Below are 12602 nucleotides of genomic sequence, written 5' to 3'. Positions count from 1 at the left end.
TTATGCCATCAGTTAGTGCATCTGTGCAACAGAAAATTACTACGTAGTTCGTACACATGGCTTTAGTACAATTTTTTTGTATCGTGAGGCGCTCTTTCTTTTTTACTTGAAATAGTCTTTCTATAGCCATTTGTATCGTGGTAGAGAGATCTGGTTTTATAAACAAAAATATGCAATTAAGTTATTATTTTAGATTCTCTTATAATTTATAGTAATCAATTTGTAAATATTTTTTCAAGCATTATTATTATTAATATTATTATTATAAAAAGGTAAGAGAGTGTGTAAATACTCTTTTAAATTGATAGAATGTCTTTTCAGAATAAACAAATAAATAGTTTTAAAGATAAAAATAAAAAAAGGATATACTAGTTTGGATTTATAGTTAGATATAATTTAGAAATGCAAAATATACTTGGATATATATACTGCTAACGTAATGGAACTGAAAGTATGGGTGGAAGGAATACAACGTATTGTGTGCGGAGTTACAGAAAATACAACTTGTCAGGTTTGTTGTGAAACACAATGTATGTATGTTGTAGAATATTAGATATTGATATACATTTTTTATAATTATATAATGAAACAATATTTAAAGCATTTTAATAATTATTTGCTTTTAGGATGTTGTGTACGCACTTGCACATGCAACAGCACAAACCGGTAGATTTACCTTAGTTGAACGTTGGAGAACTAATGAACGACTTTTAGCACCATATGAAAACCCTCTTAAGGTATAAAATATTACAGAAAGTTAAAGAATATACAATATTTTATTGGTATGATAAATCTTTTAAAGTAATATCTCTAAAAACAGATTTTATTAAAATGGGGAGAATATTCTTCTGAAGTCCAGCTGATTTTGAGACGTTCTACTGATAACAATAAAAATCCAGGATCATCAACATCACGTATAACACATGGAACACGGATAAATGGAACATCAAATATGTCAGCGGAAGTTGGTGCAACGAATAATGTTCAAGAGGATTCTAAAACTACTCCAACTAATTTGAATTCAGATTTTGATGAATTACAGCAAGGTGGTGGTCTAGATAGAAATCGTGATACTAGGAAATCATTAACGTTTGCTGGATTTCAAGGAAATCTTACTGAGAATAATGCTGATGTAAACTAATATATTATTTTGATAAATTCTTTAGTTAACATGTGTATTTAATAATTTGTAATTTTATTACAGGTTCAAATGGAAAATGTTGCTATTGTTCAACCTACACCCCATTTTAAAAACAAAGAATTAAATATTCGAAAAAATATTCCACCATCTCCAACGCGAGGTGCTAATCCTGATAGTAAGCTAATATTTTTGATTAATGAACTATTTCATAAGAATTTATGACTTTAATTATAATTAATTTTGAATGCTTTTGTATTTTCTAGTTAATACGCATTTATCTCAGAAAAAAATAAGGGAAGTTCCTCCTTATAGAGATCCTCCAGGACCAGCATCTCCTCCATTACGAACATTACCACCATATAGAGATCCACCACCACCAAATTTAAATAGTCCAGCAAGATCACAATTTGCTCCTAGCACAAACAGTAATATTTTAAATATTCATAAAGAAGAACAACCATCATCTAGCAACACTGTCAAATTGAAAAGAAATTTAATTCAGGTAGTATAATTAAAAAGAAAATTGTTTTATAATTTTAATGTGTATGTGTGATACATTTGTATATTTAGGAATTTCAAGATACAAAAAGTCAAACGCAAGGAATTGCTCAATTATCTGGTCAAACACAAAATATGATGACAGTTGCTTATACCCAACGTTATGTTGATCTTATTAGACTAGTCAATAAACAAAGAGATACTATTAGTGCACAACAAGCTGATCTCACTAAAGTAAGTCAATATAACAATACATAATTCTATAAACTTAAATATATATTCGTATTATTTATTGATTTCAGTTTGATGCAGAAATATTATATTGGGAAACTAAAAATAGAGAACAAATGCACCAAATGGATTTCATTTCACAAGAATTAAATCGCATTGAAGCTAACGGTCGTATTATAGAAGATCAGGTATATATATATATATATATTTATTTATTTGAAACATAAACATTGTGTGTATGTCTTTGAATATTTAAAGATGAATTTATTATAATTTACATAAACAAAATAAAGCTCAAAGAATTAGCTCATGTGGAAGAAGAAAGTGAAATTGTAAGGCAGCAAGAGAAAACATTAAAGTCGGAGATAACACTTCTCAGATCAAAGCTAGCTAATTGTGAAACGGAATTACTTCAATGTAAAAATAAGATTAGGTAAAAATATAAGCTTTGAATTTATTAACATTTCGTTTAATTATATATATTTAATTTTCTTTTTTAATAATTTGTTTCATATGATAGATTTATCATGGAGGAACTTACTGTAGAACAGCACAATACCAATCGTGAAACAGATGAGCGTCAAATAATTGAACGAAAAATAATCAACGAAGTTGAACGTCTTCAGAATGAAGTAGAACAAGCTAAACGATCTGCCGAGTTAGCATCGCAATGTGCGGAATCGTTAAAACTTGAAATAGTTAGTCTGGAGACAGCGATTGTAGAAAAAAATTACAAGTTGAGAGATTAGTTGCTGATATGAAAGAGGCGAATTTACAAAGTTTAACCGTTGCTTGTCAAGATGAACAAGTGAAATCTTTACTTGAAGGTATATATTGTCTGATTGTATAAATAGATTATTTACTATCAAATATAATGTATAATAATAATTATTATTATTATTAGTTGGCGTTAGGAACTCGAAAGTTCATTGCTGCAAATACCAAATCCCGCCATTGTTAATGTATAATTAATTGATTATATTTTACTCTTTATCTTTAGGTGCCTATAAACCAGGAAGTACACGTAAAATGATAGGATCACCTAGACAGTTAGAAACAGCAGTACCCACAAGTAAAAATCCACATGGCGTTTGGGTCTGAACAAAATGCATTATGTAAATAGATTTATATATGAATGTTTGTTTATATACAAGAATAATCGTGTATTTACAAAAGTATTGCTTGCTGTTTATCAAGTTTATAACATTCCGACGAATGTTCAATACTTTATCTGAACATTATGAGAGGAATTATCATTATAGTGTTCTACTTATTCATTCCTTCTCTATTATTGCAATAAAAATTCAAGAAGATTAGAGACATACAAATGTAATAATTATCCTTATTGATATACACATGTATATATATATATAAATGTATAACAACTATAAATTCTTGAAGAATTATATATAAGACCCATAGATAAGGTACACATATTATTTAGCTAAGTATTTTCTATTTTTTTATATTTTGTTACCATCTCTTTAAATACATAGAATTATATTCTTCCTTCCTTATGTTTATATTTTTGTTCAATTAATTCACATAATTCAATATAAACATTAAACGATTATAGGAAGTTACTTTTGTTGATATTTTATTATCGATAATATAATAATTAAGTAATGTGTATTTAATGATATATAAGTATATTTCATTTGTATGTTATTCTTTTTTTATATATAATACGTTAATATTACTAATAATAAATTTGTAATTCTTAGCAATTAACATTATATAAGCTCAATTCATTATTTTATTATACATATTATGCAAACATGTTCATGGGGTCCGTCTTAAGATGTTTAACTCTGATTTATTATCAAATAATACTGTATTAAAGTACCTACTATGCCCACGTTAGGTTACGGTACTTACTAATGGTAAGATGAATCTGGTTTGGAAAAAAAGTGAACTTGTAAGCTTCTGTATATTTCTGTATTCTTTGATTGAACAGTAGTCTATTATTTATTGGTTGTTGATAAGAACGATGTGATCTTTATCTGACGATTTATTATTCACCAGTTGTCAATAAATTAGATTCCATGGTTTTTTTCTTTGCAATTATAAAGTAGAATTATGTTCTTTCAACTAAGATTATTTTTTTTGCTAATTTATCAAAAATTAAAAACTCTACAATCATTTTTACAATCATTAAATATATTTATTAATATTAAACTAAGAATTTCAAATTGATCAAAAGTGTTTTGCCTAAATCATGGAGTCTTCTGATTAGTGGATTAATAGAATATTGTATTAGAAAACTATAAATGTATAATTTTGTGATTAATATTTATATAAGATATGTAATTTTTTGAAAGATCAAATCTACGACATTTGACAATTCTGTCTTGTTACAGTATTTTATCAAATAATAATATGAGAAACACAAATGTATTGACTATCCTAATTAAATTAATAGTGGATATTAAAATATGTAGGGACTTTAATGCTCACTACTACTTAACTTAATATATAATAATAATTAACTAATAATAAAATATAATAAAATATATAATAAAATAATATAATTAAATAAATAAATAATAATTAATATATAATAATAAATAAACTACAACTCAAGTTAATATATAAAGTTTTTTTTTTTTTTTTTTTATAACAGTGATATGCAATTTTTTCTAATCTATTTATCTAATTTCTATCTATTGCATACAAGTTCTGTTCAATTTTCATTTAAGCAAATTATATCAAAAATAATAATAATAAAAAAAAATCAAATGAACTGATCTATGTTTACAAAAAAATCAGGATTATTGTAAATAATTCTATAATTCATTATTACATCGTCTAGTTGTTTCTTCTTCTTCTTCTTCTTTTTCTTATAAATAATAAAACACTGACCATTTCTTTTTTTTATTCTCGATTGGATCACAAAATGATACTATGTATACTATAAGTTTGTTTTTTTTTTTTTTTTTTACGTTTGATAGACGATTCTTCACGGATTCTCTCTTCCGTAAATACGTTTGAGTAATACGAACACAACTTTACCGGTGCTACTCGTTGAACGATACCAAACCAGATTCGATTCCATGATAGGTGAGGTAAAATGACGACGCTTTCCTCCTCTACCTCTTCCTCGTTGTAGTCGTCGTCGTCGTCGTCGTCGTCGTCGTCGTCTTCTCTACGAAAGGGCGTGCCTCGTAAAATCGTTATCGAGAGCGCGCATCGTTGAACTCGAAAACGAATCCCGAAGGGATGGAAAAACGATGAGAGAAAGAGAGAGAAAGAGAGAGAGAGAGAGAGAGAAAACTACCCCTCTCGTTTCCACTCGTCTCACTTGAAGTCGCGTGTGAAAGAATCGACCTGTTAAAACCCAAAGGTGAAATTTTTTTTTCTCCTTTTTTTTTTCTCTCTCTCTATCTCTCTTTTGTCTTTCTACGTTTAAAATAAAAAATGTGAAAGAAGAAGAAAACAAAATTGTTGAAACTAAGGTATATATATATATATATATATATATATAATGTAATGTAATTTTTATGTTACACGAGAGAAAGAGAGAGAGAGAGAGAGAGAGAGAAGACCGCAAATCAATTATTTTGGAAATAATTTAGAAACCCTGATGCAAACCGGATGCAAAAATTATTAAAATGATCGAATTAATATAGATGAGATAAAAGAAATAAAAAATAAAATAATTCTACTATTGGGATATAATTATATTAAATATTAAATATATAATATATAATTATAATATATTAATATATATATATATATATTATAAACTATATACAGTTTATATAATATAGTAGATATATAGTATTTATAATTATTATATATATTATAATACTTATAATATACTAATAATATAACTATATATAGTAGATATATAGAGTTATATATAATATTAATAATTATAATTATAATATAATGGCGGAATTTGGTATTTGCGACAATGAACTTTCGAGTTCCTAACGTTAACTAATAATAATAATAATTATTATTATAATATATAAAAGTGTTGAATTTGTTTATAATATATCTTAAAGATTAAAATACACTAAATATATTTTGAAAATACCGTAATGTAGTAAGTCTCGCCAAAAACAAATAAAATATACAATAAAACATTCGCTATCTTTCTCTCTCTCTCTCTCTCTTTCTCTCTCTATCTATCTCATTTTAATATCTGTATATTAGCTTTTTATTTTGATTATTAAAAAAAGGAAATCACCTGTGATAAGCGTTTTTTCCTTTCTACCATTTTATTATTTATTTTGTTTCTCTTTTCAAGAATAATATATAAGATAGGAATAGTCAGTTTGCGCATGTAACGAATACCTGCCCTGTAATTATTGGATGCTGGTATATACGTTCTTATACATAAATAAAATAAAATAAAAAAAAGAAATAATTTGAAAAAGAAGAAGATACGAAAAGAAGCATCATATAAAAGTGTACGCGATTTTCCATGGGCATCATCTCAGCATTCACTCTCTCTCTCTCTCTCTTACTCTCACATTCTCGTTCCGGACGAAGATACAATCAGGGAACTAAAGAGAGAAGGGATAAGAGGGATGAGTAAGAGGGGTTGGTTGTGTATGGCTCGTACGAATGAACGTACGCGGACCAACCATGGCGCTGTCATTAAACCGCAAGCAGAATTTCCAACTGCCCGACTCGACACGCGCCCCAAACCCTCCCAAGCGAATCCCCCATTCATCATAAATGCAATCAGATCGTATTACGCGCCATTACCATACGCTACTCCTCTCTCTCTCTCTCTCTTTCTCTCTCTTTCTCTCTCTTTCTCTTTCTCTTGCCGTATTTCCCTAACACTTTTTCTCTATTTTTTTTTTTTCGTTATCTGTTCGTTCATTCGTAGCTTTAAAACGTATGATGTTAAAATTTAAAATTTATTTTTCTTATTTTTATTTTATTTTATTTTACTTTTCTAATAATTTTGTAATATAATATTTAATAGTACTTTGACAAAGATATTCGATGATATAAATAAGAATTATTATCTTTGTACGGAAAGGAATAATTTACACTTTTTTTTTTATATGAAAATGGGGTGAATAGTTTCCAAGCCTTGATAAGAAAGAAAAAAAGGAACTTTCAGTTTTCTTGTTTATCTATTTTTTTTTTTTAAACAATTATCATATCTTAATGTATAAATATATATATATATAGTAATAATAATAGTAGAATGTAAAGGGTGTTCTGTAATTGGTGGTATAAGCGAGTATGGGGTAATTTCACATAGAATAAAAAAATTAAGTCGAATTGCAAGTCGAAAATGTAGGAATTATGTTTGTTTCTATAAAAAATTATTTGTAAGAAAAATAAATGTATATACATATATATATATATATAAATGTATGGGGATGAATATGAATAATAAGATGAAACAAAGAGGAATAGATACACAACACACTCATTCGTATCTCGTGATTTCACAATGATTATAGCAAATCGTAAATAATGCATTGTATTAAGCGTTAATTATTTTATCGTGTCGATTAATCATTCCAAACGAATTCCCGAGTGACGTATATACGCACGTGGGGGATTATCGATAAATTTGTAATAATAAATTGGCCGTTATATATAGCCCATATCCATCGAAATTCATGCCGACGACGTTTGTACTTATATTATAATATAATAAAGTATCCCCATCCTCTTTTCTAAACAAAAAATCACATGTTTTTTTTTATAAATATTTCTAAATATCGCGATTTGATTTGTAAACACCAACAAATTAAATAACCCTCTAATCATTTCTATTTCTAATCATTTATACAAATTAATGGAAAACAAAGGATATTGTTTAAAAGGATACCTACACAAAAAATAAGATAAATCATCGGTAGTTTAATTTATTTTAGAAAAATTTGGAAAATTATTGTCCCTCTCTCTCTCTCTCTCTCTCTCTCTCTTTCTCTTCACTCGCGTCAATTCACACACATCATATATACATATATATATATATATATATAGGTTCGAATTAGAACAAGGGTGCAAGCAGAAGGGTTTGAATGGCGCGTGACGCCTGCCGGTAGTTTTGATCGTTTTGATCCCTTCTACTATTTCTCTCTCTCTCTCTCTCTTTCTCATTCTCTTTCTATTTTTACCTTGGTTCACGTATTTTAATCTAACCTTACTCTCCCCCTCCTTTACCAACAAATCCCCATTCACCAACAAACCGCAGCTTTCTAGTCATACCAAGCATATATATATATATATATATATATAATATAAAATAATAGACAGAAAAAAAAAGAAGAATAAGAAACAGATGTTATAATATTTTTCGTAAAAAGGTATGACGAAGGATGACATCAATCTTTAGAGGTCACAGTTCAAGCGTTTAAATCTTGATTTACAAAAAAGAGTCATATTTCAACAATGAAAACGATAGGAACACGACGAACGCGAGGAGGTTTAGTTTCTAGTATCGTGGACATGTCGACCGATTGTCCATCCATCCATCCATCCATCCATCCATTCCATCCATCCATCCATCTATCCATCCATTCGTTCGTTCGTTCGTTCGACATAGAAGTGTTTGAATGACGATTTTCCGCGGGAAATTTCAAATAATCGAAATGTTAGATTAAAAAAGGGTTTAAACGAAGAGTCAAATTGCTAGCGTTAAATTATAGGGGTTGGAATAATTATTACGAAGGTAGAAAACAAAAAAAAAAATTAAAAGCAGCAAAAAAAAAAAGAAGAAAAAAAGTAAACTCTAATAGTAAAAAGAAATTCAAAGAGAAATAGGAAAGTAAGTGATAGAGACAGAGAAAGTGAGAGAGAGAGAGAGAGAGAGAGAGAAAGTCGAGTTGGGGAAGGGTTAGATAGAAGAGTGGCACGCATCGCGTTGAAAAGGGTTAATTAGGAGGGTGCGCACGTCGACATGCCATGCTGTACGGCAGAGGCGTACTGCCACACAGCATATCGATCACCCCAACCCACCAAAGCTCCTCCTGGTGGATAGGACCTGGCCAGAACTACCCCAGTCTATCCCACTAGTTCTATCTCTCTCTCTCTCTCCCTCTCTTTCTATCTACCCCTCTCTTTCTAGTACAGACAGGAGAGAGAGAGAGAGAGAGAGAGAGAGAACGAGTAGAGCCACGAGCCTGCCGACCCTGATAACTCACAACTCGCCCATCTATCCACTCCCGTGGAACTCAACCCACGGTTCTGTCCGCTTCCGACCACCTTCCTGGTCTCACCCCATCCACGCTGTCGCTCATCTTGATTCAACGGGGCAACTACCACCCTACTGCTTCTACCCTTCTTCTCTCTCTCTCTCTCTCTTTATCTGTCTCTCTATTTCTATCTTTCTCATTCACCCACTCACTCTCTCTCTCTTACATTTTCTATCTTGCTATCGGAACGTCCGTTTCCTCGTTGCTCTCTCGGTGGCACGCGTTTCTCCATCGATAGGACGAACTTTTATAATTGTGTCCTCCAAACTCTTCTCTCTTTCTCTTTCTCTATTTATTTGTTTCGTTTCTCTTTCTTCGTTTTCGTTGGAATCAATCAAATTCTGTATGTTTATGAAATATTTCTTTAATCTTTTTCATATCACAAATAAATTTCCTATGTTATTATACTTTGATATTGTAATTTAATTGGATCGATGAAAAAATTATGTTAGAAAAGTTGTTTCTTTTTTTTTTTTTTTTTGTATATTTATAATCACCTATCTTTATTTATTATCTATTGTATCAACGAAGGATTGATCGTTCGTTCGTTCGTTCGTATGTACGTACGTAAATCGATTCATTCCTATTTCTTATCTGGTTTATCCAAGAAGATAAGAGAATAGAAAGCGTGAGAGAGAATCTTCAGGATTCAAGCTGCCACCATTTTCCTAGGGATTCGTATAGCATATCGTATTGCTCACAGAGAGAGAGAGAGAGAGAATTTCCAGGGGTTAGCCACTAAGAAAGGATAAACGATAGAGACCGGCATGCTAACGACTACACTTTACCCTGATTCGTTGTGTACCAAGGGTTCTATGCCAAACTGTGCAAGATCCAAACTGAACAGAGAAGAAGGGTGGTGCCAACTGGTCCAGACCCCACGCTACTACTTCTACTACTACTATCATCCTCTCTTCTCTCCCTTTTATCTCTTAGCGATATGTGATGCGAACGATTATTTCACAACGGAACGAATTAATGGCCGTATATCTGTGCGTTATAGCACCTTCTTTTTATATTCCTCTAGCAGAGATCGTAAGCCGTTCTTCATATTTTTATTGCTAAGTAATCACTCGACAATTTCATAATACATTATTCTGAATAATGATTTTGTATAGTAACTCGTTTGTTAAATAATAATAGACAATATTAAATGTAAGTATTTTTAAGAATTCATTCATTCACGAATTACAAAGAAGAATTCGAATAGGATTTTATTTCAAACGTACGTGAGAGATAGAAATTTTGTTTTCATATTTTTAATAAATAATTAGATTAGTCTTAAAGATTATATATAGAATATCTGTATTAATTGGAAATATGAAACTTTATATATTTATATTTTTTTTTTAACGACGTTCTTCTTGTAAATCGTAAAAAAAAAACGAATTTAATGACCCTAATAATCGTATCACATTTCAATCATTTTACTCTGGAATATATTTATATTTTGAAATAATTCAAACACGAATTGAATCGTGTATTATTATTATTATTATTATTTATACAAAAATACTGTTATGTCTTAAAATAAAATTATAACATTAATTATATATCAAAAAATTACGATTAATAATATAACGTCACGTATTATATAAAATATCATTGTGTTGAGATCAAATTTCAATCTTTTTGTACGCAAATGGTGAGATTAAAGAAAAAAAAAGTAATACACACGTAACTAAAACAACAAGCTGTAAATAATATTATATTAAAAAAAAAAAAAAAAAATCGATGAATACAAAAAGGAAGAAAATTCGATTGTAGATTTCGTCGAAGTTACCGATGGTGGTGGCTGATTCGGTAATAAAGCGTGGCTCGTTCGATCGAGGAGAGAACTACTCGAGGAGCCCTTAAGCATCGAGTCCTTCCAAGCGAAGTACCGCTTAACCAGTTCCCTCGAGCGTTTTCCTGACTGAGGAGTAGGAAAAGGAGGTAGAGGAAGAGGAGTAGAAGAAGAAGGAAAGGGCTGGTTATGTAGGTGGTGGTAGTGATATTGGTAGTGGTGCTGGTGTGGTGGCTCTCAACGTCGACGTGGATTTTCAAGCCCTCTTTCCCTTCTATTTCCCTTCGACGAACATCATCTCTCTCTCCCTTTTGTTGGGCCCACAGATTCGGACGATTTATTGCTCTAGGGCTCGGATTCGGCAGGCCGCAAATAATGGATCACATAGGAATTCAATAAACACTCCCTGCTGAATCGAACTTTTGCCACCCCCACCCCCTCTTTTTTTTTTTTCTCTTGTCTTTTCTAGATTATCGTACGAAAGAGTAAACTTTCCAAAAAGGGGGAGAGAGAGAGAATATAAATAATAAAGTAAAGCTTAGACGATGAAGAAACAAATTGTCCTTGTTCGCGATCCTTAACAACAGAAAAAGAAAGAAATAAAGAAAAATGATAAAGCGATCAAAAATGCCGTTTGACCGCGTCAAAAACACGTGAAAATAGGGCTAACCTTATAGAAAAGGGATGGAGAGATCAACTCGCTTCGTCGAACACGAAGAAGGGTCAACAACGATAAGACATCGGTAAAGTATTTCAGGATTCTTTGCACCCGATTTATCTTTGCTAACCTGGGGGATGATACAACGAACTGTTGATGCTGGTTTTGTATTGAGAATTGACAAAACTTATGGATCAAATTAGTACCCTGGTTATTTGTTCTTTTTTTTCTTTTCTTTTCACCCTTATTTCCTTCTTTCTTTCTTTTACTTTTAATTTTATAAAACTAGATGATAGTAACTGGAGATCGTCGGGAAAATATCGATTTTAATTTCAAACGAAATTAGAAACATTTTACTAGTTGTAGTAGTAGTAGTTCTGCTAGTAGTAGTAGTAGTAGAAAACGTCTTCACGATTAATCGCAAAGTTTATTTTTCAAAGTATAAAATTTTCATGCAAGCTGACGCTTTCGTTCGATAATCGGAAAGAGAGAGAGAGAGAGAGAGAGAGAGAGAATCGAGTTCAGAGAAAATAGGTAAAACTCTCTTTCTCTTTCTTTCTCACTCATCGTGTGTCAGTATGGTTGCTGATAGTGGCATATATATCGCAAAAGCGAATGAAGTTTTATCGCGAGCCACGGAAGGTTGAAGAAAGGAATAGATAAAGTTAGAGATAAAAAGAATAAGAAAACGAAAAAGAAAGAAAGAACGAGAGAAGGGTAGTCGGAAGGAAAAATATTCGGTCGTTAGGGTGGTGTGCTACTAGCGTGTTCACCCTTCAAACTCACTCTCTCCTGCTCGTTATCGCGGTATCCGACGACACGTGATCGTCGAGACACACCGGGTATAAAGCTGGCTTTTTACGTTCTCGATGCTTTACGAGCTCTCGTCGTCGTCGTCGTCGTCGTCGTTGCTCGGATGACGACGCCCCGACACCGAGAACTTTAAGATCTACGTCTACGTCTACGTCTACGTTGTCGTAGTAGTCCTCGAGTTATTCGCAGTACTACGTTGGAAAATGACGAAACGTGCTGCTGCTACTGCTGTACCAATGATATTTCTTCTGAAGTTTCAAAACTCACTCTCACTCTCTCTCTTTCTCTCTCTCTCTT

The 12602-nt window shown here is 31.1% G+C and overlaps 1 protein-coding gene across 1 annotated transcript; it reads left to right on the top strand.

Annotated features, from left to right (window-relative positions):
- Positions 1-127: 127 nt before the first annotated feature.
- Positions 128-3387, top strand: RASSF8 (ras association domain-containing protein 8). Its single transcript, XM_089179863.1, is given in 11 exon segments — positions 128-511; positions 627-737; positions 821-1132; positions 1205-1316; positions 1405-1643; positions 1712-1873; positions 1942-2058; positions 2164-2303; positions 2391-2590; positions 2593-2697; positions 2871-3387. Coding segments are annotated over 11 exon segments (1671 nt in total). The 5' UTR covers positions 128-439; the 3' UTR covers positions 2972-3387.
- Positions 3388-12602: the final 9215 nt, after the last annotated feature.

The sequence above is a fragment of the Polistes dominula genome, unplaced genomic scaffold (genome assembly GCF_049000335.1).
Source record: "Polistes dominula isolate Pdom_NZ unplaced genomic scaffold, Pdom_raw_medaka contig_49, whole genome shotgun sequence".
NCBI lineage: Eukaryota > Metazoa > Arthropoda > Insecta > Hymenoptera > Vespidae > Polistes > Polistes dominula.
The sequence above is the reverse complement of the archived record's forward strand: the minus strand, read 5'-3'. Positions and strand labels throughout refer to the sequence as shown.